The 27,482-nt window shown below is 42.7% G+C and overlaps 1 protein-coding gene across 1 annotated transcript in view; it reads left to right on the forward strand.

Moving 5' to 3' along the window:
• The first annotated feature begins 18,605 nt into the window (after nt 1–18,605).
• PDE6A (phosphodiesterase 6A) overlaps nt 18,606–27,482 on the forward strand; it is a 70,021-nt gene continuing 61,144 nt past the window's right edge. The window contains exons 1-3 of the mRNA XM_036881553.2: nt 18,606–19,200; nt 26,191–26,343; nt 26,945–27,034. Coding sequence (XP_036737448.2) covers nt 18,727–19,200; nt 26,191–26,343; nt 26,945–27,034 — 717 coding nt within the window. The 5' untranslated portion in view covers nt 18,606–18,726. The remainder of the gene's footprint in view (nt 19,201–26,190; nt 26,344–26,944; nt 27,035–27,482) is intronic.

The following is a 27,482-nucleotide window of genomic DNA, read 5'->3' on the forward strand; positions in this document are numbered from 1 at the left end:
ATTCCGCTCCCGCTCCTGGTAGCTATGAATCATCTGCAAAGTGGGCAGGTTCCGGGTTCTCCAACCTAACCCCGAGAGTGTAGTGGGGAAAAAGTATCAGGAGAGACGCGAAAGCGCTCTGCCTAGACCTGCAAAGTGCGCTACGTTTGCAAGGGGCAAAGTCACTGACTCCTTGCGACCCCGTTCCCTCCCGTCCCCCTTATTAGATGGGGAAATGGAGGCCCTGAATGGGGAAAGGAAAGCTTGAAAACTAGGAGCTCTTCCCCTAGTGTAAGTTATTCTCCGGTGGAGGTCCCAATAGCCAGAAGCTCTTTTTAAGATGTAAATAAACATGGTAAAAATAAATATGAAATGTAATTCCAATCCTCGTTTAAAACCCTCTGTGGCTTTCCTTGACATTTACAGATAAAATCAAATACCTCCTTATGTCCTCCAGGTCCTAAATGCTCTGGCCTTGACCGCTTCCTCCACCTGCATCTCTCCGTTCCTCACTGTTCACCGCTCATGCTGGCCCCTCTTTACCCGCCAAGCTTGTTCCCTTTGGGGATCTTAACACTGGTTCGGGTTACCTGTTTTCTTCTTGTCCGTCAGGTTTTAGCCTAAACGCCTCCCCTCCCTTCTCCCCAGTGAGACCTTCTCAGCCAGTCACTAACCTGTTGTCTTGCTTATGTGCCTGGCATTGAGCACTATCCGACCCGGAGTATATGGGCACTATCTGCCACGAGTATATGTCAATTTGTTCGTCTTCTTGTTTATAGTTTAAGGGAGAAGTGTATGACCTGTGAAGGAAGCAAAATGGTTCACTTCTTTCGCTTCCCTTTCCAATAAACGTCTTCACAGTCATTTAGGAACTCCCTCTCTTCTCTAGAGATGATCATCAAATTTCTGTTAGCCACCAAATTCAGAGCTTCCAGAAGTCACAAGCCATATTTGGAATTGGAACAGCTGGTTTCTGCTCCTGATGCTCTCTCTTATGACTGTGAGATAAATCATTTCATGTCAGTAAGCATCAATATTCTCACCTTTCAAAGGGTAGTTATTCCTTACCACCACCCAGAGTCCTAGAGAGGGTCAAGCAAGTCAATAGGTGTAAAGTACTTTGTCAATTCCCTAAAGGCTGCAAAATCAGCAGAATGGCAACCCATGCCAATTTCTGGATGCACAAAACTCTTCATAGTCATTATTTTATTTAATCCTCACAGCAGCTTTCAAGGAGGTTCTGTATTATAATTCTTCCTTTATAGGAAATGAGACTTAGAGATGTTAGGGTACTTGCCCAGGGTCACAGTTAATGACCTGGTCGTCTGCGAGGTGTGGGGGTAACCAGATAACCACCCTGAGAATGGAGAGCGGGCTAATAATTTGCTTTTCCTTGATAACAGCAGGGCAGCCTCCCAATCAGCCAGACCCCAAACTCTTTACTTCTCTCCTCTAAGCCAGGACATTTGCCCTCCTGTTGGTCTCAGGGTTCACAGAGGTGGCTGGCAACCAGAGGGTTTATAGACATTGCTCTGTTCCAAACTGCTTTCCAAAGAATAACTAATGATGTGTTAAGTGAGGGTATTGTGGGTCAGCAAACAAGTCATTCTGGTTAGAGGGGACTTCAGGATGTAACTCCTCAGGACTTCTTGACTAACCCCTCTTTCAAGGTAGGTGAGGTCATTTCCTCTGAGGCCCCACTATGTAGGCCCAAAGTGACATGTGTTAGTGAATGAGCTGTTCCCAATGTGCTGTTCTGATTGATTTTCACCAGTGGAAGTGTTTTAACTTTTTATTAAATTTGATTGTTCTGGAAACAAATATACAAGTAGGGTAAACAAATTCAAAATAGCAAAGAGTTTACAATGAAAGTTTAATCTCTCTCCCAGACTCCCTTTCTGGGGAGCAACGTAGCCCAGAGTTCCTCTCTGGAGGCAAATACAGCACCAGTTTCCCGTGTTGCTTTCCAGGTTATTCTATACCAGCACATTCTGGATGTACATCAGAATCTCTTGGAAACCTTCTAAAAGTTAACAGTGTTTTGGTCCCGTCCCCAGATATTATGATTGAATTGGTGTAGAGTTTGCTTAGGCATTGATATATTTCTTTTAATTTTGCTATCATTGATATACAATTACATGAACAACATTATGGTTACTAAACTCCCCCTCTTATCAAGTCCCCACCACATACTCCTTTACAGTCACTGTCCATCAGTGTAGTAAGATGCTAGAGAATCATTACTTGTCTTCTCTGTGTTATACTGCCTTCCTCGTGTCCCGCCCCCCTACATTACACATGCTAATCGTAATGCCTCCTTTTCCCCTTATTCCTCCCTTCCCACTCATCCTCCCAAATCCCTTTCCCTTTGGTAAGGGAATTCTTTGTTAGTCCATTCTTGGGTTCTGTGAGTCTGCTGCTGTTTTGTTCCTTCAGTTTATTCTTTGTTCTTATACTCCACAGATGAGTGAAATCGTTTGATACTTGTCTTTTTCCGCTTGGCTTATTTCACTGAGCATAATACCCTCCAGCTCCATCCATGTTGTTGCCAATGGTGGGATTTGTTTTCTTCTTATGGCTGGATAATATTCCATTGTGTATATGTACCACATCTTCTTTATCTATTCATCTACTGATGGACACTTAGGTTGCTTCGATTTCTTGGCTATTGTGAATAGTGCTGCAATGAACATAGGGGTACATATGTCTTTTTGAGACTGGGCTCCTGCATTCTTAGGGTAAATTCCTAGGACTGGAAATCGTGGATCAAATGGTATTTCTATTTTGAGTTTTTTGGTTTTATTTAATTTTATTTTGGTATCATTAATCTACAATTACATGAAGGACATTATGTTTACTAGGCTCCCCCCTTCACCAAGTCCCCCCCACATCCCCGTTCACAGTCACTGTCCATCAACATAGTAAGATGCTGTAAAATCGCTGCTTGTCTTCTCTGTGTTGCACAGCCCTCCCTGTGCCCCCACACACACTATACATGCTAATCGTAATGCCCCCTTTCTTTTTTTCCCGCCCTTATCCCTCCCTTCACACCCGTCCTCCCCAGTCCCTTTCCCTTTGGTAACTATTAGTCCATTCTTGGGTTCTGTGCTTCTGCTGCTGTTTTGTTCCTTCAGTTTTCTTTTGTTCTTATACTCCACATAAGAATGAAATCATTTGGTACTTGTCTTTCTCTGCCTGGCTTATTTCACTGAGCATAATACCCTCTAGCTCCATCCATGTTGTTGCAAATGGTAGGAATTGTTTTTTTCTTATGGCTGAGTAATATTCCATCATGTATATGTATCACATCTTCTTTATCCATTCATCTACTGATGGACATTTAGGTTGCTTCCATATCTTGGCTATTGTAAATAGTGCAGCGATAAACATAGGGGTGCATCTGTCTTTTTCAAACTGGGCTGCTGCATTCTTAGAGTAAATTCCTAGAAGTGGAATTCCTGGGTCAAATGGTATTTCTATTTTGAGCATTTTGAGGAACCTCCACACTGCCCTCCACAATGGTTGAACTAATTTACATTCCCACCAGCAGTGTAGAAGGGTTCCCCTTTCTCCACAACCTCGTCAACATTTGTTGTTGTTTGTCTTTTGGATGTTGGCCATCCTCACTGGTGTGAAGTGATATTTCATTGTGGTTTTAATTTGCATTTCTCTGATGATTAGCAATGTGGAGCATCTTTTCATGTGTCTGTTGGCCATCTGAATTTCTTCTTTGGAGAAGTGAGTGTTCAGATCCTGTGCCCATTTTTTAATTGGATTATTTGCTTTTTGTTTGTTGAGGTGCATGAGCTCTTTATATAACTTGGATGTCAACCCCTTATTGGATATGTCATTTATGAATATATTCTCCCATACTGTAGGATATCTTTTTGTTCTACTGATGGTGTCCTTTGCTGTACAGAAGCTATTTAGTTTGATACAGTCCCACTTGTTCATTTTTGTTTTTGTTTCCCTTGCCCCAGGAGATACGTTCATGAAGGAGTTACTCATCTTTATGTCAAGGAGATTTTTGCCTATGTTTTTTACTAAGAGTTTTATGGTTTCATGACTTACATTTGGGTCTTTAATCCATTTTGAGTTTACTTTTGTGTATAGGGTTAAACAATAATCCAGTTTTATTTTCTTACATGTAGCGGTGCAGTTTTGCCAACAACAGATGTTGAAGAGGCTTTCATTTCCCCATTGTATATCCATGGCTCCTTTATCATATATTAATTGACCATATATGGTTGGGTTTATATCAGGGCTCTCTAGTCTGTTCCATTGGTCTGTGGTTCTGTTCTTGTGCCAGTACCAAATTGTCTTGATTACTGTGGCTTTGTAGTACAGCTTGAGGTCAGGGAGTGTAATTCCCCTGCTTCATTCTTCCTTCTCAGGATTGCTCTGGCTATTCAGGGTCTTTTGTGGTTCCATATGAATTTTAGAACTATTTGCTCCATTTCATTGAAGAGTGCTGTTGGTATTCTGATAGGAATTGCATTGAATCTATAGATTGCTTTAGGCAGGATGGCCATTTTGACAATATTAATTCTTCCTATCCATGTGCATGGGATGAGTTTCCATTTATTGGTATCTTCTTTAATTTCTCTCATGAGTATCTTGTAGTTTTCAGAGTATAAGTCTTTCACTTCTTTGATTAGGTTATTCCTAGGTATTTTATTCTTTTTGATGCATTTGTGAATGAAATTGTTTTCCTGAGTTCTCTTTCTGCTAGTTCATTGTTGTGTATAGGAAAGCCACAGATTTCTGCACATTAATTTTGTATCCTGCAACTTTGCTGAATTCAGATATTAGATCTACTAGTTTTGGAGTGGGTTCTTCAGGCTTTTTTTATGTACAATATCATGTCGTCTGCAAACAGGGACAGTTTGACTTCTTCCTTGCCAATCTGGATACTTTTTATTTTTTTGTGTTGTCTGATTGCCGTGGCTAGGACCTCCAGTACTATGTTGAATAAAAGTGGGGAGAGTGGGCATCCCTGTCTTGTTCCCCATCTTAAAGGAAAAGCTTTCAGCTTCTTGCTGTTAAGTATAATGTTGGCTGTGAGTTTGTCATATATGGCCTTTATTATGTTGAGGTACTTGCCCTCTATACCCATTTTGTTAAGAGTTTTTGTCAAGAATGGATGTTGAATTTTGTTGAATGCTTTTTCAGCATGTATGGAGATGATCATGTGGTTCTTGTTATTTTTTTGTTGATGTGTTAGATGATGTTGATGGATTTTCAAATGTTGTACCATCCTTGCATCCCTGGAATGAATCCCACTTGATCATGATGTATGACATTTTTTGATGTATTTTTGAATTTGGTTTGCTAATATTTTGTTGAGTATTTTTGAATGTATGTTCATCAGGGATATTGGTGTGTCATTTTCTTTTTTTGTGCTGTCTTTGCCTGGTTTTGGTATTAGAGTGATGCTGGCCTCATAGAATGAATTTGAGAGTATTCTCTCCTCTTCTACTTTTTGGAAAACTTTAAGGAGGATGGGTATTAGGTCTTCACTAAATGTTTGATAAAATTCAGCAGTGAAACTATCTTGTCCAGAGGTTTTGTTCTTAGGTAGTTTTTTGATTACCAATTCAGTTTCCTTGTTGGTGATTGGTCTATTCAGATTTCTATTTCTTTCTGGGTCAGACTGGGAAGGTTGTGCTTTTCTAGAAGTTGTTCATTTCTTCTTGGTTATCCAGTTTGTTAGCATATAATTTTTCATAGTATTCTCTCATAATTCTTTGTATTTCTGTGGTGTTCATAGTGATTTTTCCTTTGTCATTTCTCATTCTGTTTGTGAGTGTGTGTGTGTGTGTGTGTGTGTGTGTGTAGACTCTTTTTCTCTTGATAAGTGTGGCTAGGAGTTTATCTATTTTGTTTATTTTCTTGAAGAACCAGCTCCTGCTTTCATTGATTCTTTCTATTGTTTTATTCTTCTTGATTTTATTTATTTCTTCTCTAGTCTTTATTATGTCCCTCCTTCTGTTGACTTTGAGCCTCATTTGTTCTTCTTTTTCTAGTTTCATTAGTTGTGAGTATAGACTGTTCATTAGTAATTGTTCTTTCCTGAGGTAGGCCTATATTGCAATATACTTCCCTCTTAGCAGAGCCTTCACTGCATCCCACAGATTTTGTGGTGTTGAATTATTGTTGTCATTTGTCTCCATATATTGCTTGATCTCTGTTTTTATTTGGTCATTGATCCATTGATTATTTAGGAGCATGTTATGAAGGCTCCATGTGTTTTTGGGCTTTTTCGGTTTCTTTGTGTAATTTATTTCTAGCTTTATGCCTTTGTGATCTGAGAAGATGGTTGGTACAATTTCATTCTTTTTTGAATTCACTGAGGCTCTTTTTGTGGCCTAATATATGATCTATTCTTGAAAATGTTCCATGTGCACTTGAGAAGAATGTGTATCCTGTTGCTTTTGGATGGAATGTTCTGTAGATGTCTGTTAGGTCCATCTGTTCTAATATGTTGTTCAGTGCCTCTGTCTCTTTACATATTTTTTTTTCTGGTTGATCTGTCCTTTGGAGTGAATGGTGTGTTGAAGTCTCCTAAAATGAATGCACTGCATTCTATTTCCCATTTTAATTCTGTTAGTATTTGTTTCAAATATTTAGGTGATCCTGTGTTGGACGCATAGATATTTATGATAGTTCTATCTTCTTGCTGGATTGACCCTTTTATCATTATGCATTGTCCTTCTTTGTCTCTTGTTACTTTCTTTGTTTTGAAGTCTGTTTGATGCACATCCTGCACCTAGTGCTTTTTTCCTCCCTATTAGTTGCATTAAATGTCTTTTTCCATCCCTTTACTTTCAGTCTGTGTATGTCTTTAGGTTTGAAGTGAGTCTCTTGTAGGCAGCATATAGTTGGGTTTCTTTTTTTTATCCATTCAGTGACTCTATGTCTTTTGGTTGGTGCATTCAGACCATTTACATGTAGGGTGATTATCGATAGGTATGTACTTATTGCCATTGCAGGCTTTAGATTCATGGTTACCAAAGGTTCAAGGGAAATTCCCTTACTATCTAACAGTCTAATTTAACTCACTTCGTAAGCTATTACAAACCCAACCTAAAGGTTCTTTTTTTTTCCCTCCTTTTTCTTCATTCTCCATTCTTTGTGTGTTATGAGTCATATTCTGTACTCTTTGTCTATCCCTTGGATGACATCTATTTATCCTTAGGAATACTTCCATCTATACTATCCAAAATACCCTATAGAGGTGGTTTGTGGGAGATAAATTCTCTCAGCTTTTGCTTATCTGAAAATTGTTTAATCCCTCCTTCAAATTTAAATTATAACCTTGCCAGGTAGAGTTTTCTTGGTTCAAGGCCCTTCTGCTTCATTGCATTAAATACATCATGCCACTCCCTTCTCATCTGTAAGGTTTCTGTTGAGAAGTCTGCTGATAGCCTGATGGGTTTACCTTTGAATGTGATCTTTTTTCTCTCTCTAGCTGCTTTTAGAAGTCTGTCTTTATCCTTGATTTTTGCCATTTTAATTATTATATGTCTTGATGTTGTGTTCTTTGGGTCCCTTTGTGTTGGGAGATCTATGTACCTCCATGGCTTGAGAAACGATGTCCTACCCCAGATTGGGGAAGTTTTCAGCAACTACCTCCTCAAAGACACTTTCTATCTGTTTTTCTCTCTCTTCTTCTTCTGGTACCCCTACAATGCAAATATTATTCCATTTGGATTGGTCACACAGTTCTCTCAATATTCTTTCATTCTTAGAGATTCTTTTTTCTCTCTGTGCCTCAGCTTCTTTGTATTCCTCTTCTCTAATTTCTATTCCATTTACCGTCTGTTCTACTACATCTAATCTGTTTTTAAATCCCTCCATTGTATGTTTCATTTCAAATATGGAATTTCTTAATGATTGAATCTCTGTCTTAAATTCGTTTCTGAGTTCTTGAATATTTTTCTGTACCTCCATGAGCATGTTTATGATTTTTATTTTGAACTCTCTTTCAGGAAGATTGGTGAGTTCAGTTTCATTTGGCCCTTTTTCTGGGGTTTGTGAGACTTTGGTCTGAACCAGGTTCCTTTGATGTTTCGTATTTCTATGTGGCTCCCTCTAGTGCCCAGAAGCTTTAGTCTCTGGAGCTGCTCAGCCCCTAGAGTGAGGTTGGGGATCATACGGGAGTGGAGCTGATGCCTTGGGGGAGGAAAGAGCTGTTTCCTGATTCCCGTCTGTGGTGCCTGTCTCCAGTGTCAGAGCCAGTGGGCCGAGCACACAGGTATAAGCCTCTGTGCTTGGCATCTCTAGCTGTTGTGCATGGGGTTTCCCTCTGGCTTGCCTGATGCCAGCGCAGTGACTGCCGGTTTGTGAGCCAGTGCCATCAGGCCAGGAGGGATGCTCAGCAGGCTGCATGTCACAGTGGGGGGCCTCAGAGCTGAGCAGCCCACCAGGGGGATGGAGTGCCCGAAGCTCCTCAAAGTTCCCACCCTGCTGGGCAGAGCACACCCAGACATCCTTGTCCACCTATCCCTTCTCCCACAGAGCAAGCTCCGTGCACCCCCCACCCCTTCAGCAGCCCTCTAGCTGCTAGGAAGCCTCTCAGACTGTCTGCCCTTTGCTTTGTCCCAGAGTGGCCAGTTGGGGATTCCTTCCTCCACAAATGGGCGGAATCTCAGTCTCTCAAGCACTCTGCCTGTCCCAGCTCCCCAATCTCCAGAGCACCACACAATGTAGGTTTCTGCTTGCAAAGTAGACCTCCAGGGCTGGGCGTTCAGCAGTCCCAGGCTTCCACCCCCTCCCTGCTCTGTTTCTTTTCCTCCCACAGGTAAGCTGGGGTGGGGGAAGGGCTTGGGTCCCACCGATCAAGGCTTTGGTACATTACCCTGTTTCCTGAGGTCTTCTCTGTTTGTGAGGTCTGTATGCAGTCTGGTGCAGCCTTCTTTCCTGTTGCTGTTTTAGGGTTAGTTGTATTAATTAACTATATTTTTGTACTATTTGTGGTTTTGGGAGGAGTTCTCTTTCTCACCTGTCATGCTGCCATCTTGAATCCAACCATCTAGGATTGATATTTTTTAAAAGCTCCCCAGGAGATTCTAATGCACACCTAGTGTTGGCAAACCAGTGATTTATGCATATACAAGACTGTGTGTGTGTGTGTGTGTTAACAAAAGGATCATATAATGAACACTATTTTACACTTTTAGGAAATTAATATTGTACCTTGAAGACTGTTCCACATCAGTGCATAAAGAGCTGGTGCTCTATTGCAAAGTAACAAATCACTCTAGAACCTAGTGGCTTAAAACAACAGTCATCATTTTATTATTTCTCATGGTTCCTGTGAGTCAGAAATTTGGTAAGAGCTTGTCTGGGTAGGTGGTCTCTCATAGAAGTCAGAGAGTGGCTATAGCTGGGACAATGGATGGAGGATGAAGCATCTGAAGGCCATCTGAACATCTCTTTCCTGAAGTCTCAGGGCTTCTCCTTGTGTTTCTCTCTGTGGGCTAGTTTGGGCTTCTTCATACCATGGACATTTCAGGGCCATATGTGCTGAAATGACAGCTAAAGGCTTCAAAAGCCAGTGTTCTGGCAAGCAGAAGACACTGTATATGATCTAGCCTCAAAAGTCTCATAGCCTCTCTTTCAGTGCATGCACTTCCTTGGTTGAAAGTCATAAAAACCTGCCTGATTTCAAGGGTAGGGCAATAGACCCCAAGTTTCAGTGGTAAAAGTGTCCAAGTCACATTGCAAGAAGGACACATGGGATTAAAAATGTCATCATGGCCCTCTTTGGGCACAGCTGATAGTATTCCATTGTTTGGGTGTGCTATCATTTATTTAAGCACTAAAGGACATTTATAGTGTTTCTATTCTTTTAATATTACAAATAGTGCTTTGAATGATTATAGGTATTGTTCTTCTGCCCCCAATCCCTAGAGGGGGCTTGGCCTTTCTTGAACATTCGCCTCTCTGGGCTTCTGTGTGGCAGGTCAGGAAGTAACCATTGGGTTCAAGAAGAGATTCCCTCCTGCTTTGGACCTTTGAGGGAAATTAGACTGAATTGTCCCAGAGGGGAATGAATGGAAAGCCAAGTAGCTGTGGGGATTTTTGAAAGTCTCTGCAAGATTGAGACAGGGGCTAGGCTTTGCAGAATGCTTGAGTGGCAAGATCTGAGCTCTCTCTGTCCTGGACAGGTGGGAGGGCCTCCCACATGGGTGGCTGTTGCCCTGGGAAGCTGGGGCCATAGCAAGGACCCCTTAGCCCCAGGGAGGAACAGAACTGCTGGCCTTTCAGGGGTTTTACTAACTTGGACCAAGGGCACATTTGTGGTAGCAATGTGGACAAAAGATTAGAGGGCTTTTCCTCCTGCTGGACCGAGTTAGACCAATAGACTGTCACAGGAAACCTGGGGTGGGGCAACAGTCACAATAATTTACTCAGATTAAATATTTTGCCTGCACTGTGAAATGGGGGTTTGGAACATACAAAATTGAATTTGGAGCAAGGAAAGAAATGTGACTCTTAGACCTGTGGTGAAGAAGCACATGTCACTCTTGCTACAAATTTTTAGGTACAGAAACTGATCTGTTATTTGATGTTTCATGGCAATCACAAGCCCCTGAATCCCAGATTTGTTCTTTCAGAGGTATGTGCTAGGTGCTGTGGCAGGTGTCATTAGAAATAGAGCATGATCTTTGCATTAAAATATTGACCTTCCCATTATTTCTTTACTTAAACGCTCATTTTTTAGATAGCCAAGACAACATCTTAAAGGATAAGTAGTGAAGTTGTTCTGTTTTTCTGGACAAATTATTTATTAAGAAGATAAGAAAATAATCAAGCAAGTGTTTAAAGATTTAACTACACAAATATTCATTAAGAATTAAAAAATTAGAAACAGCCTAAATAAGCAACAGTTGGAAATATGTTAAATAAATTATGGTACAACCATCTGACAGAAGTCTGTAAGGCCATTAAAAATCACTTGTAAAAGAATGTTTAATGGCACAGAAAGATGTTTTCATATAGTTACACAAATAATATATATATTGCACAACCACAGTTTTGTTTCAGAAATTATATTTATATGATTGGAAAGGAAGTATATCGTAATGTTTCTCTGGGTGGTAAGTGTTATGTTCTTTTTATTTCCCCATATTTTCTCAATTTTCTACAACACAAAGATGTATTACTTTAAAAAGAGAAAAATAATAAAAGTTTTGACTTACAGAAAAGGAAAGTAGATATATTTGTATTACTTCTGCTGTCTACCAGATATCATTGCCTTATACTTAGCTTATATAATCATTATTAATGGCTACGTTTATTGAGAACTGGCCATCAACATGCACTGCCTCTCTCTAATCCTCACAACAGCTCTATAAAATAAATGTCACTGTTATCCACAATTTGCAAATGAGAAAATTGAGACCAGAGATTAAGTAATTTTCTGAACATCAAAGTTTGTGAATTATAGGGAAAGAATTCAAACTCGGCTCACTCTGTTTCCAAAGCCCATGTGCACCTTTCTGTCTGTTGCCTTTCTACTACTACAGTCATAAAGCATGTATTCGGGACCTAATTTTATCTGATTTTTCAAGGCTCCCCAAAGTTCCTGTTTTTGAGTTACAGATCCCTTTCAGAATCCTAGCTTCGGAAAAATGCACATAAGGACTAACTTTTACGAATTTCATCCACTGACCCAGGTCAGACCCTCAAGATAAAACAAAGAACTTCACAGACCAGCTATGTTCAAGGAACATTCCCAGTAAACCCAAGTAGCTGAATAAAGTAACTAAGTCAACAGATAGCAGGACAATTAGGAACTGTTATCAACTCTAGATCAAGGATAAGAACAGATGAATATATGGGAGTGAGCCAAGTTAAGTATAAAATGAGGGTGGGGACAAACCAGGCGGTTCAGTACTTCTAAGGGCTAGCTGACGGGGCTAGGCAAACTATCTTGCATTCTGTAGCTTCACAGAGGTCTTGGGGTTTGGTGAGACAGGAGGGGAAAGGCCTTTGATCAAGAAATGTAGGCCAAATCAACATTTAATGCCAGTGTAATGTACTGAAGGGGGCACTCAATGCCGAGTCTCCTGCGGAGGCCCAGTGACCGCAAATCACACCACTGTTTCTCATGCCTCTCTCTCCCAATCAGCCTGTGTGTCTTCCACATTCTTTTTGCTTCTACACCTACTCCCTTCTCTCCATTCTTTCAGCCCCCATTCTAGGCCAGTTCCTCATTCTTCTTGAAAGATTGCAATAGCTTCCTTACTGACTTGCCAGGCCCAGATTAATTTTCCTATTTAAAGGCTGATGTTTGGGTCCTCTTTGCCATATCCTCAGCTTACATGCCTTCAACGACAAAAAGTTCACTATCTTTCAGGTAATAGAATTCAACTTTGATAATTATGATAACTAAGAATGATTGGCTGATGACTATTAAATTGAAATTCAGTAGTATGAAATTGCATTGTGTAGGACAAATAGGGGTAATTTCATATGGTCCAGTTGAATATGTACCGTATGCATAGCTTTGCACTCTGCAACATCTTATCTCCTTTAATCTCCACAACAGCCATGTAAATTAGTTCCAGTCTTACAGAGAAGCAAACTGACGTCCAGGAGAAATTAAACAATTTACAAAGATGGCACACAAGAGGCCCAGACTTAGCCTCAGGTCTAACTCCTAAGCTCCACCTCTTAGGCACTCTGGGTACTGCCTTATAATAACCAGTATCTCTGTCTTGCTGGCTTATCCACTTCTCTGGATCCTCCCTGAACAAACTGTCACATGCTCTCCCCCCAAAAGCATTTCCAAGGTTCCTCTCAATTGATGATCCCTGGTCCCTTCACTATTGCTCTTAACAGTAGGGATGAATCATGGGAAGCCTGTGGAAACCTTGCATCCAACAATGGCATTTGTGGTGGCCACTAATGTGCTGACTAGCCCATTCCCATTCAAGAAGGTCCTGAATTCTAGAGTCTTATTCTTTCCTAAAAGGTGCCTGCCAACACACCTCTCCACAAATAACCTCTCTTCGACCCAGTTGGTTCCTTGTTTTGTCCTATTTCTTTCCTCTATTGCCCCCAACTTTACCTCCAAACTCAGTCTCAAAATCACCTGTGAAGCCAACAGTTCCACTCATGGCTATATACCCAAGAGAACTGAAAACATATGGCCACACAAGGCTTGTGCATGAATGTTCATAATATAATAGCCAAAAATGAAAACAACCCAAATGCCCATCAAATAATAAACAGATGAACAAAATATGGTATAGCTATAAATGGGATATTGTTTAACCATAAAAAAAATGAAGCTCTGATACATGCTGCAACATGGATGAACCTTAAAAACATTTTGCTAAATGAAAGTACTCAGATGCAAAAGGCCATATATTGTATAATGCCACATATATGAAATGTCCAGAATAGGCAAATCCATAGAGGGAATAAATAGACTAGTGGTTACCAGAGGGATGAGGAAATAGATTTTTGATGGTGCAACATAACAAATATACTAAAACCCATGAACTGTATACTTTAAAATGGTGTATTTTGTCATATGAATTATATCTCAACAAAAAAATCATTGATCCTAACTGAATAGTTCCAATGATTGTGCCAGGAGAATTCTTAAGCAAGGCTCTGGTCAGGAATGGAGAGGTCAGCTATTCCTGGTCAATCCTCCCTTACTGTGAGCCCATCCAGAGTTACGGATCCAGAAGTGCTGATGAAAGTACAGATGTGCAGAAATAATACAGCCTGGAATGTAGGAACTCCCATTGGAATGGAAGGAAACCAATAGTTTGGGAGTTCCAAATAGAAAAAGAGTCTGGGTGAGCATCAAAAAATCCAAGGAAGGAATGGCATTTGGACTGGGTGGTAAGGGACAGCAGGAATAAAGACACAAAAGCTAGAGAGAATGAAAACACTGGGGTGGAGTTTACAGTGTGTGCAGAGAAATTTGTGGAAAACAAAGTAGAAGGAGTATTGGGGTCAAATTCTGGAGAGCCATTAATGCCAGGATTAAGAAAAACTGCTTAATTTTTGAGCAGGGAGGGGTGGTTGTAGTGAAGATGGTCTCACATAGCCTTGGAGAGCAAAACATATTACTGAGCCAAATCCTTAGACAGCTGCAAGCTCTTTGGACCTGAGATTTCACATCTAGGTATTTGTACTAAGAAATATAAGGATGTTCATTACAGCAATATTTATAATATTAGGACATTAGAATAGTAGAAAACCTGAGAAAAATTAGAAAATTATAATACCAGAATACTACAAAATTAGAAAATCCTACAAAAATACTAGAACACTAGAAAATAATACTAGAAAAACTTAAATACATAACTGTAGAGAAATGGTTCTCATCAGGGGTGATTTGGACCCCAGAGGACATTTTTGGTCCTCACAGCCTGAGCAGGGCACTCCTGGCATCTAGTGGGTGGAGACCAGGGGTGCTGCTAAATACCATACAATAGGCAGTACAGCCCCCTGCCCTTAACCAACAAAGAATTCTTGGGCCCAGAATGTTAACAGTGCCATGGTTAAGGATATGTATTTAAATATTTAAAAAATACATTAAAGCTTATAAATAATTTTTACATAATATAAATAATATATATAATACATATAATAAATAAAATACATTAGAGCTTATAAATAATATATTTGTAAATAAATATAGGAAACACCTTAAAATATACAGAAAATATTGGCAATGATAATATCTGAAATTATGTATTTGATTTCAATTTTTTCCTTCTTGTCTTCTTGCATTTTCTAAATTTTAATCAAGAACATATAAGACTTTGTGCAACCTACAGATTCAATGCAATCCCTATCAAAATACCAACAGCAGAGATCCTAAGATTCAAGATGGTGGCATGAAAGGTGAGACAGAGAACTCCTCCCCAAACCACATATTTTACAAAAATATAGTTAATACAACTAATCCTAAAAGAGCAACAGGAAAGAAGGCTGAACCAGACTGCATACACCGGGAGAACAGAGCAGACCTCATGAAACAGGGTAACATACCAAAGCCTTGATCTGGCAGGACCTAAGCCCTTCCCCAACCCCAGTTCACCGGCAAGAGGAAGAGAAACGGAGTGGGGAGCGGGGGGAAGACTAGGACTGCTGAACACCCAGTCCTGGAGGTCTGCTATGGGAGCACAAACCTACATTGCATGGTGCTCTGGAGATTAGTGGTGTTGGAAACCTAAGACAGGTGGAAGACTTGGAGTGACTGAGATTCAAGCCATTTGTGGAGGACAGGGATCCACATCGAGCTGCTCTGGGACAAAGGAAAGGCGGGTGGTTTGAGAGGCTTCCTGGAAGCAAGAGAGAGGGGCGGGACTTGCACGGAGCTTGCTGTGTGGAAGAAGGGATAGATGGACAAGGTTGTCTGGGCACACTCTGCCAAGCAGGTTAGGAACTTTCAGGAGCTTCAGGTGCTCCATCCCCCTGGCTGGCAACTCAGCTCTGAAGCCCCCCACTGTGATACACAGCCTGCAGCCCCTTCCTCCTGGCTTGCCCACACCAGATCGCAAACCTGCAGTCCCTGCGCTGGCATCAGGCCAGTCAGAGGGAGGCCCCACCTACAGCAGCCACAGATGCAAATCAGAGAGGCTTACACCTGTGTGCTGGCCCACTGGTTCTGACAGTGGAGACAGGCACAGCAGCTCGAAAGCAGGAAACTGCTCTTTCCTCCCCCCAGAGACCAGTGCAGCTCCACTGCCACCCCCGATATCACTCCAGGGGCTGAGCAGCTCCAGACACTAGAGCTTCTGGGCACTAGAGGGCACCACATAGAAATATGAAACATCAAAGGAAACTGGTTCAAAAAAAAAATCTCACAAACCCCAGAAAAAGGGCCAAATGAAACTGAACTCACCAATCTTCCTGAAAGAGAGGTCAAAATAAAAATCATAAACATGCTCATGGAGGTACAGAAAAATATTCAAGAACTCAGGGATGAGTTTAGGACAGAGATTCAGTCATTAAGAAATTTCAAATATTAAATGAAACATACAGTGGAGGGATTTAAAAACAGATTAGATGTAGTAGAACAGATGGTAAATGGAATAGAAATTAAAGAGGAATACAAAGAAGCTGAGGCACAGAGAAAAAATAGGATCTCTAAGAATGAAAGAATATTGAGAGAACTGTGTGACCAATCCAAACAGAACAATATTTGCATTATAGGGGTACCAGAAGAAGAAGAGAGAGAAAAAGGGATAGAAAGTGTCTCTGAGGAGGTAATTGCTGAAAACTTCCCCAATCTGGTGAAGGAGATAGTCCCTCAGGCCATGGAGGTGCACAAATCTCCCAACACAAGGGACCCAAGGAAGACAACACCAAGACATATAATAATTAAAATGACAAAGATCAAGAATAAGGACAGAGCTTTAAAAGTAGCTAGAGAGAGAAAAAAGATCACATTCAAAGGAAAACCAATCAGGCTATCAGACTTCTCAACAGAAACCTTACAGGCCAGAAGGGAGTCGCATGATGTATTTAATGCAATGAAACAGAAGGGCCTCAAATCAAGAAAACTCTACCCGGCAAGGTTATCATTTAAATTTGAAGGAGAGATTAAACAATTTTCAGATAAGCAAAAACTGAGAGAATTTATGTCCCACAAACCACCTCTACAGTGCATTTTGGAGGGACTGCTATAGATGGAAGTATTCCTAAGACTAAATAGCTGTCAGCAGGGGAAATAAAACCACAGCAAAGTAAAACAATTAATTATTAAGCGGATGCAAAATCAACTCAACTACTCCCAAAGTCAATCAAGGGATAGACAAAGAGTACAGAATATGATACGTAATATATAAAGAATGGACGAGGAAGAAAAAGGAGGGGAAAAAAAAGAATCTTTAGGTTGTGTTTGTAATAGTATAGTGAGTTAAAAGTAAGGGAATTACCCTTGAACCTTTGGTAACCACAAATCTAAAGCCTACAATGGCAATAAGTACATACCTATTGATAATCACCCTAAATGTAAATGGTCTGAATTCACCAATCAAAAGACATAGAGTCACTGAATGGATAAAAAAACAAGACCCGTCTATATGCTGCCTACAAGAGACTCACTTCAAACCCAAAGACACACACAGACTGAAAGTAAAAGGATGGGAAAAGATATTTCATGCATCTATTAGGGAAAAAAACCCACAAGTTGCAGTACTTGTATCAGACCATCTTTTTGTTCTATTTAGGCCCTAAGTGGATTGGATGATTGGTGAGGGTGATCTTTACTTAGTTTACTGTTTCAAATGGTAATCTCTTGGAAACATTCTACTATACACATCCAACTCTTTGAGGCATCCCTTAGAAGATGTGTGTGGGGAACTGGGGAGAGCATTCCGAACAGAGGGCTCACATTAGTTATGGTGGGGTATTTGGAGACGTTTAGGTTGCCACATGGCCTGCCAGACCAGGGAGGTCATGTATGTAGGCAATACTGAATGGGCACAGCACCCCAATAATTTATTGCATTCTACAACAATGGAAGTAATCTACTTTCCACTAAAGTTCATTTACAAAGTTCAAAGTTCCAGCAACAGCCTGCAATCCATGGTGTTTACAATGCAGAGGTGGTGGGCTTTGGCAGATACATTCATGGATGCAAAAGTACATTTCATACAGAAAGTGTTCTTTTCTTCCTCCCTTAGTAGGTTGGAGGAGCACTTCAGTGAAGATTCTGGTATTTGGAGATTCACTGGAGCTAATGGCATCTAGACTTGTGTGCATTCTGACTGACAAGCCAAGCAGGTACAGACTGTAGCCAGAAAAAGCAGGTTAAAATGCCAAGAGAAAGATCAGAAGGTTGAAAGGAAATATATTTTAAAATTAAGCCTCTACAGAAAGGACAGAAAAGAAAATATTAACCAGAGATTGCCTCTGAGAAGCAGGAATATGGGCGGCTTTAATGATCTGCCTTGTGTATTTTTTATAGGGAACATGTACTTTGTAATAAAAGAAAAACTATGGAAAGCATTTTTAGGGGGCCCTTCAAATTCTGAAATTACAGTCATTGAAATCTAAAACTTGGAGAGACTTGAGATGCTGACCCATACTCTACATGAAGGAAGCAGCCTGAGGTGTGACTGTGCAAAGTGAAACCCCATATTGGGGCGGCCCTGGGAAAAGGGGCACAGAAGTGGGGGTGGGGTCAGGGGGATGGCAAGTGGCTGGCAGTTCTCCCCAGTTCTAGCCATTCCTGCCAGGGAGGAAAGTGGATATGTAGTCATTAGATCTGATTTTCTGATAGAAGCCAAACAAATCTCCTGAACAGTAAATGTGGGCTTCTGTGTCAAATGTTGAAGAAAAGTACCATACAGGGCAGAGAAAACACATGTACAGCAATAGATTGCCGGGTGCTGTCACTTGGCAGCCTCTGCTTCAGGGCATTTTTAGTTTTGCCCACCTCCTGCTCTGTGCAGAAATCTCTTCTCCCCTGGTAGCAGACCAAGGTGGAAAGGGGACTCTCACCTTCTCCCCTCTGGGGCCCAGCAGCATCTGGAACACTCTGATCCTCATAATCCTTGTTCTTTGGAAATATTAATGATTTAATCTCCTAAGCTCACGCCTTCTTCTATGCAGCCATACCAGTGACATTTACAGGCAAGATCCAGGGAAGTTCAGATGGAAACAGCACACATCCTGACTCAGTTTTGCCACAAAGTGTAAAACTGCCCTCGGGTCGCCAGCCTCAGCCCCTCCACAGGAGTAGCCAGTGGAATTCTAGCCATGGGCGAGGTGACTGCAGAGGAGGTAGAGAGGTTCCTGGACTCAAACGTCAGCTTTGCCAAACAGTACTACAACCTTCGCTTCCGGGCCAAGGTCATTTCAGAACTGCTGGGGGCCAAGGAGGCAGCGGTGGACTTCAGCAGCTACCACTCGCTGAGCAGTGTAGAAGAGAGTGAAATCATCTTCGACCTCCTGCGGGACTTTCAGGAAAATTTGCAGGCTGAGAAATGCGTCTTCAACGTCATGAAGAAGATGTGCTTCCTCCTGCAGGCAGACCGCATGAGCCTGTTCATGTACAGGGTCCGAAATGGCATCGCAGAGCTCGCCACTCGTCTCTTCAATGTCCACAAGGATGCTGTCCTTGAGGACTGCCTGGTGATGCCTGACTCGGAGATCGTGTTCCCCTTGGATATGGGTGTGGTGGGCTATGTTGCACACTCTAAAAAGATGGCCAATGTCTCCAACACAGAAGAGGTACCCTCTTCCCCGTAAGACGGAGGGCGGGGAGGCATTATTCCCTTGGGCTGGGGGTGCGAGTTGGGTGGAGAGCTGCTGGCCACCAAGACTGGGCTGGTGATGATTCGGTGTTTATCTATTTACTTACTTATTTATGACATTTCATTTTGAAGAAAACAACAAAACAAAACCTCAAGCTTAACAGAAGAGTTCTGAATTCCCCAATTGTCCACACCTTGCCACATTTTCTTTATCTTCCTGTTCTCTGTGGCCCATTTGGGAGTCAACTGCAGACAGCACACTCTTTTAAGCTTAGGTACATTGTTGTGTGTTTCTAGAACAAGGACATTTCTTACATATCCACAGTATGATGGTCAAATCCAGAAAATGCAACATTGGTATGATAAACAGTTCATACTCAGCTTTTGCCAATTGTCTCAGTTACGTGGAAACAGCACTACTTTCTTAGTCTCCTCAAATCTTGCTCAGTCTGCTTTGTTTTCCATGATGCTGACATTTTTGAAGGGTAAGGGCCAAATACTTGGCAGAAACGTTGCTTGTTTGAGCTTGTCTGGAATGTTTTTGTGAAAAGATTCAGGTTATGTATTTCTGGCAGGCATATCACAGAAGTGATGTGTTTTTCTTCATGTATTACAGCGGGAGACATATGATGACAATATGTCTCCTTACTGGAAACGTTATCAGTGGTCAACTTGGTTAAACACTTGGCTCTTTCCTTCCATGAGTCCAGGGTTCTGTGGGATTCTACTGGCCGCTCTGACAATGACCTCTTTGATCATGGGGCAAACCGCTTCCCCTCTTTGGGCATTAGCTTTGGAAAGCTGCAGCACAGTTCTCCCCACAGCACTCTGCCTGGGCCGCCTCAGATCTCAGCTTGAAGGTCACTTCCTCTGTTACAGTCTCCTTCCTAAAGCCAGTCATCACCCTGAGCCTGGAGGCCTGGGACCACGCCTGCCTAATTTTCCCCTTTATCTTGGGACCCAGGACCTGGGACCTAGGACCCAGCAAATGTCTAGGCATAAAGCAGACACTTAGTAAACACTTGGCATAAAAGACTCAAAATCAAGTAATTATGCAATAATTTCATTAACACCTGTCTCACCCAAAAGACAGCCTGGCCCACAGTGGGTCATTCTTCTGTGCATTGGCCTGTGTTCGGTCATTTCCAAGAGCCGGCCTGGACATTTTGTGACTCTGTGCTCACCTTTCCTCCGACCTTATTTCAGATGAAGAGTCGTAAGGTTAAGAGGAGCAGAAGGTGGGGGCTTGAGGGGTCAGCTCACTCAACTGCCTCATCTAGGGATGAGGAAGCAGGAGAGCTTGAGATGGGACTTGCCTGGAGTCACCGGGAAATAGTCAGGACTCCCCACTCACAAGCAGCAGGTCTGATAGGTAGTCTTTTTGACTTGGGTTCTTTGGCAAGATGAGAAGTACAAGCTTGGGCATCTGTGAGCAGTGGTTTTCTCTGAATCACAGTGGTCTGGGTCTCCCTCTCCCAGGCACTTCTCCTTGAAGACCCAGGGGTGGGGTAACAGTGCTGCACCCCGAGGGCTTTCCTGAGGACTAATCCACCTGGACTGGAGTCTGTTCTCCCTTCAACTCTCTCAAGACTTTAATTGTGGCCACCAGGGATTGTCACAGCCTTGTAACGTAACTCTGATGATCTCTGTTTTGCATATGATGAAATGGAAACCCGGCACGGTCAGGTAACTTGCTCAGCACCACACCAATGTAAAGTGGCAGGGTGGGAATATGGATCCAGGCACTCTGGCCTTGTGCCCACACTCTCCATGACTTTGCTATTCTGTTGTTCCTCCTTATCTGTAAGATGAGGACATTGGACTAGGTGCTGTTTACTAAAAGTCATTTCAAGTCACAGAGCAGAAATTAAGATGCTAACCTTTGAGCTCAGATCTGGGTGTGAATCGAGACTCTGTCACTTTCTGGGAGCAGGTCCTTGGCAAATGTTTCGCCTGTCTGGGCTCACTTCCCGATTTATAAAACGGGTAAGAACAGTGTTGTAGGGTTAAACGGTAGTGCTATTTCCCATTTCGGAAAGTTCTTGGCACACTGATAGGGCTCATTCTGGCCGCTCCGGTCCCTAGGTGCGGTTATGACTATTTTGTTGTTGTTAAGGATCTGGTCTGCAGGATGGAGGCTGTACCAGGTCTGTGTGGGATTTGGACAAGAATCCAGTCTTGCCTTTTTGGAACCTTCAGTTTAGATTCTGTTGGTGGGGAAAACAGAACAGAGGCGCTGAGAGTGTCTATGGACCGTGGTATTAAGGAAATGTGGATTTTGGAAGGTACTCTGGTTTTAAAAGATTCTGGGCTAAGAGGTTGTTGAGCTCCTGTGCTGAGGGACAGGCACTGCTCCTGTTTGAGCCCAAAGTTCACTCTGGACGTGGTGTCTGTGCTTCCCTGGGAGCTTTTGGGCCCAGGGAAGCCTCCCTGATGGTGCCTCCAGCCTGGGGGGAGCCAGTCCAGGCCAACAGCCTTGGGTGCTCTGCATTTATATGTGTTTTTTAGGCTCCTCAGGCAATCTTCCTCTGTGAAGGGCCCTGGACAGTGGTGGATGGAGACGAAAGATGGTGTGGACTGGGGCCTGGGTTGTCCCTGAACCACCAACTGATAGCCTTCAGCACCCTCAAAAAACCTGGGAAATGGTTACAATCATGCCATTTTTGAAATGGGAAACCACAAATGGAGAAATTTCCCAGGGTCGTGCTATAACTCCCCTGTCCTAGCACATTCCTACTAACTCTTGGGATCTCTTCATGGAGACTTGACATTAGGATTGACAGATGAAATGTAGGATGCCCAGTTAAATTTGAATTTTAGATAAACAAAAAAAATTACCCCTTAGTATAAGTATGTCCCATGCGATATTTAGGATATACTTACACTAAACAGGTATTTACTTGAAACTCAAACTAGGCATCCTGGGTTTATTTGCTAAATCTGGAAACCCCACTTCCTGTCCAGCATTTGTTTGTGCATCTACCCTTTCTCCTGAGGGAAGCTCACGAGGCCTCTGTGCTTCTGTCTGTCTTATTCACCACTGATCCCTGGCATCTAGTCCAGTGCCTGAGACAGAGTGGATACTCATTACAGTTTACTGAGTAAGTGACTAGATAATGGCCCTTCCCCAACTGGCTGTGATATAGTAATCTATGAAAAGAAAAATAAACATTCGTGCTCTTCCTGTTTCCCAACACAGAACTCCTAAAGACCCTTGTAATTTCCTGAGTGATAGCAGCATCTGACAGAGTTCTTAAATCCTTCAGAATTTCGTGGGTGGTAGGTGGCCTTTTGTTTTAATGAGGTGACTGTTGGCGGACTCCTGGACGGGGGCAAGTCTAATCAAGCCCTGATTAGACACTTGGAATGTTCGGCCCCACCCCCATCCTCTGACTGAGGAGAGAGAGGCTGCAAATGGAGTTAATAGTTGATCTTGCCTATGTGGTAAATACTCCATATGAATCCCCAAAAATACAGGGTTCAGAGAAATTCTGGGTTGGTGGACGTGTGCACATGCTGGGAGGGTGACACCCCCCCACTCCACTGGGACAGAAGCTCTTACACTCAGGACCTTTCTGGGTCTCACCTTATGTATCTCTGTCTGACAGTTCATCTGTATCCTTTATAAGCATGTAAATAAAAGTATTTCCCTAAGTTCTGTGAGCTATCGCAGCAAATTATAAAACCCAAGGAGAAGGTCATGGGAACCCAGATTTACAGCCAATCGGGAGCATGGGTGACAACCTGAGACTTGTGACCGGCATCTGAAGTGGGGGCTGTCCTGGGACTGAGCCCTTCACCTGTGGGTTCTGACGCCAGCTGTGGGTAGACAGTGTCGGAACTGACTGGAGTTACTGGATGCCCAGCCGGTGTCAGGGGTCTGGTCAGTGCAGGAGAAAACATCTCTGTATCCGCTTCAGGAATGTCTGGGGTGTGGTAGTCGTGGGAAGGTAAATGGAAACAGTGAGTTTTTCCTATAGACACTGACAAATCCCATTACTGAAGACTGAGCCTGAAAGGACTGTCACTTCCAGAGACTCTCACATCTGTCATGCTGGTTTGTTCCCTCCCTGTGAGATTGGAGCCCAGAGTGCTGGGCCAGAAGGAAACCTCGAGGAGGACTTTGTCCAACACTCTGATTTTACCTAAGGGGAAACTGAGGCTCAGGGGCATTTCAACCACTGACAATGTACTAATTGGCCCCTGAAGCCACTCAGAGAAACAAGTCCCTCCCTCCCTGGGGCCTCAGGATACCACCATCCTGCAGGGGCCTCTTTCATGTTACGGTTTTAATTGTGGGTTCATGTTTTACATAGTGTCCTCACTACACTACGAGAACTCAGTGAGGAAAACCTCATCTTTCCTACTGGTCTAGGCATGGCCAGAGCCTCTCACAGAGCCAGTGCTCAGTCAATATAAATGAATGAATGAATCAATTAACCAGTGTATCAATGAATAAATCAATGAATAAACGGAGGGGCTGTGCCATTTACGAGCAAGGAAATTGTCTATGAGACAGGAAGGTGGCTGTTCTCCAGGACAGGGCTGATGGGGAAGTTAATGCGAATATGTGTAAATTGTCAGGCTCTGAGCCTTGAAAATCATTATTATTCAATAAATAGTAGATCTCATCCAGGGACACAGTGGAGCTGGGCACTGTGAGTGTTTGGAAAGAGGAATTGGGGTTTCCAGGAGTGAGAAGCAGTCTTGCACAGCACTGGAATAAAATCTACACTCCCCACAGAGGCCTCTGGGGCCATGCTGGGGAGGCCTCTGCCCCCTCTCGGACTTCCTCGCCCTCTGTTCTCCTTCTCTGCCTCTGGGCTTCCCCTACACTGGTCTTCCCGTTTCTCAGATCAGCCAGCTCATGGCCCCTGCTGGCCGTTGTGCTCTGTGTGCTCCCTGCTTGGAATATGCCTCACGTGCCTGGTTCCTTGATCTTTCAGCTCTCAGCATTACCTCTTCAGAGAAGCCTCCCTAACCACATGCCTAAATAAGTGGCTGCAGCCTGCCATCCCTCCCATCACTTCTTAAAGCATCTTGCCCGTTTACCTCCTTCAAAACAGTTACCATGACCTGGAGGGAAAATGCTTAGCTGTTTACTTGCTTTTGTTTGCCTACTCCATTTGAATGGAAGTTTCATCAGGAAAAGATCATCCCTCTTGTTCACCGCCAAAACCTGAGGGTCTAGAACAGTGCCTGGAATTCATACAGCAGGCCCTCTGTTAATGCTAACAGAGTGAATGAATGACCAGGCCTTCCCTAGCTGCTCCAGCTCCTGGGCTTTACAAAAAAAGGTTTAGCTAAATGGCTTCTAAGGCTCCTTCTGCTTCTGATAATCTGAGTTTCTATGACAGGTTTTTGAGGATGCTTTAAATACTGAAAATATAAGCCTGGCAATTACTGTGTAGATGCCAAGCCACTGGCAGGTGTATGATTTGTGAGAGAGTTCTGGGGCTGAGAACTCAGTGGGAAAGAGGGTTCTGGTGGACTGAGCAACATCTGTCTCAGATGCAGGTAAGGTCCACATGCTGCTTTCCCAGATAGAGGTGAATATTGCAAGACTGCACGGACTTCATGAAATGAATCCGAGCATGCCCCACGCAGGCATATGGGGATTCATCAGTGTCCTTAGAAAATGATGCGGAAAACCCTTTGTGGCTAATGCCTCTTTAGAGATTTTGCTTAATCCTCCAATGCTAATTTAAGCTGAACACAACAGGTTTCTCTTAATTCCTTTACCCTTCACCTGGTTTGAGACAGCTTCTTTAACAACAGTGCTGTTGTCTATATATTTAATCCCACCCCAACTAGAGGAAATCCATAGATACAGCAAAACAGTCTCAGAATTTCTGAATTGTGGGAAAGATTCCACACACTCAGTTCTAGAAAAGCTCTGTGAATCAGCTCTATAGAATACATATGTGTTCACAGAACAGCAGGTACTGTGCATGCCTGGGCTGGCTTATGGCGCAGGCAGTGCTGATGGCTGAAAAACCTCACAGTGCTACCAGGTAACAGAAAGGTGGGTTTTTAAATTTTAGACAATTCAGGATCTGTCTCCTCTTTTTGACCACATAGACCACACTGCCCCACACTCGCCTCCCAGGCTGCTTTAGGGGTCAGGTTGTGAGGGTGTGTGCTCCTCTTTGAGCCAAGCTCTATGCCCTGTATTACTGCTCCCAATTTATCTGTGAGCTAGCCTGAAGTTCAGTCTTCCCTCTATCCCTGGCGCTTAACATAAAGACTGACATACAATTAAGATTTGTGCAATGGGGACACCCATTAGACTGACTGTGTGGTGTTAGAACTGGACTGCAAAAAAGCTGAAAGTAACAAATTCTTTTGTTCAATGACCTGGGTCCAGTTCTAATCTTACCCATGCTTCCCTGAAAGGTAGCAGAGCTAAGGGTGGTTTCTGGAGCCACACACACATACAACTACCATTAACCTTCTTGTTTCAGTTTCCCTTTCTGCAAGATGGGTCCCTAATGGTCCCTGTCTCATAGGTTATTGGGGGGTTACAGTGGGTTGATGCAGGTAAGGCACTATGCATAACACCTGCTAGTGATCGGGATCATCATACTCATCGAAGTCTTTTTGTCACTCAAGTTTCTATTGGGGGCTTAACTGTCACCACCTCAAGAGAGCCTCTCTAAACCTCCCTTGCCAGGCAAAGCCAGCGCCCTCACCCTCGGGCCCCCACAGGGCCTCACTCCCTTCTCTTCCACTGCCTTCAGTAGGCTGTATCTCAGGCCTTCTTCTACTGGACTTCGAAGGCTTCCAAGGCGGAAGCACCACTGCCTTGCCCTGTGAAGAGGAGCAGATGGGAACATCTTCATCTTCTTGTCAACGGGAGAATAGCAAAGCCCCTCACTCCACCTCTACCACGGGCCCCTGGGCTCTGGATTGTTCTATTTTCTTTACCCTTCATCTGCCCACCATGCTTGTCTCTGCCTCCCTTCAGGATGAGCATTTCTGTGACTTCGTGGACACCCTCACAGAGTACCAGACCAAGAACATCTTGGCTTCCCCCATAATGAATGGGAAGGATGTGGTAGCCATACTCATGGCTGTGAATAAAGTGTATGGGCCCCGCTTCACCAAGAGAGATGAAGAGGTAAGAATGTTGTAGAAACTGGGGCGGCCATGCTGGCACATTCTCCCAGCTTATGAAGTCTCCTGAAACTTACCTTTTAGTCTCAGTTTTCCCATCTGTAAGACAAGAAAGTTAGTCTGATGCTCTCTGAAGGGAGGCAGGACAGGATAATGGTTAAGAAATTGGAATTTGGAGTCAGGAATGTAGAGATCATTGTCTTGGCTCTGCTAGTATCTAGCTGTTTGATTTGGGCAAGTTACTTAATTTCTCTGAAGCTCAGTTTTCTTATTTGTAAAATGGGGATAATTTTACAGTACCCAGCTCTTGTGGCATTTGTGATGATCAGATCAGATAATATACATAAATGACTCATCACAGGGATTGCAAACTCAATAAATAATAGCGATTTTTCATTAATACACCCCATCAATGTTGACATTCTACATTGTTAGAGTTTTACATTTGTATAAGGCAGCATTTTATGAGTCAGCATTCCATTGTCCATCTGTTCAAATTGCTTCTAATAAAGCTTTTAAAATAGTCAGACATTTGCTGATGGTAGAAGTGGCCAGAGGAGGGATTTCTCCTTCATCAATTTCTCCTCACACTGTTTGATTTTCAGATACTTCTCAAGTATCTCAATTTTGCAAATCTTATCATGAAGGTGTACCACCTGAGTTACCTGCACAACTGTGAGACTCGGCGCGGTCAGGTAGGGGGGTTGGCTCAAGGGAATGGACTAGACACGTCCTTTTACTGAAGTATTGATGTGGTCAGTCTGGAAAGGTGGGTGGTAATAAAAGTGCCTGGGACCATTGCAGTCTCTTCCCAGCACCCCTCGTGTAAATGATGTGGTTATTTGTAAAGCTCTATCTCAGTGATTACATGCACAAGTTTTCAAGTCAGGCAGCTTGGATTTGAACTCTGCTAAGCCATTTACAAGTTTTAAATCTTGGCAAACCACTTACCCTCTTCAAGCTTCAATCTCATTTGAAAAATGGGGATAAATATGGTTCCACCACCAAAAGATTACTGTCAATAGTAAATGATATAATGTATGTAGAGCACTTGACCTCAATCCACATTGGTTACTATTATTCTTATTAATAATCTCTGACAAAATAAATGGGAAGAGTTGGACCCAATATAAGCAGCCAATT

Source organism: Manis pentadactyla, chromosome 2 (assembly GCF_030020395.1).
Source record: "Manis pentadactyla isolate mManPen7 chromosome 2, mManPen7.hap1, whole genome shotgun sequence".
NCBI lineage: Eukaryota > Metazoa > Chordata > Mammalia > Pholidota > Manidae > Manis > Manis pentadactyla.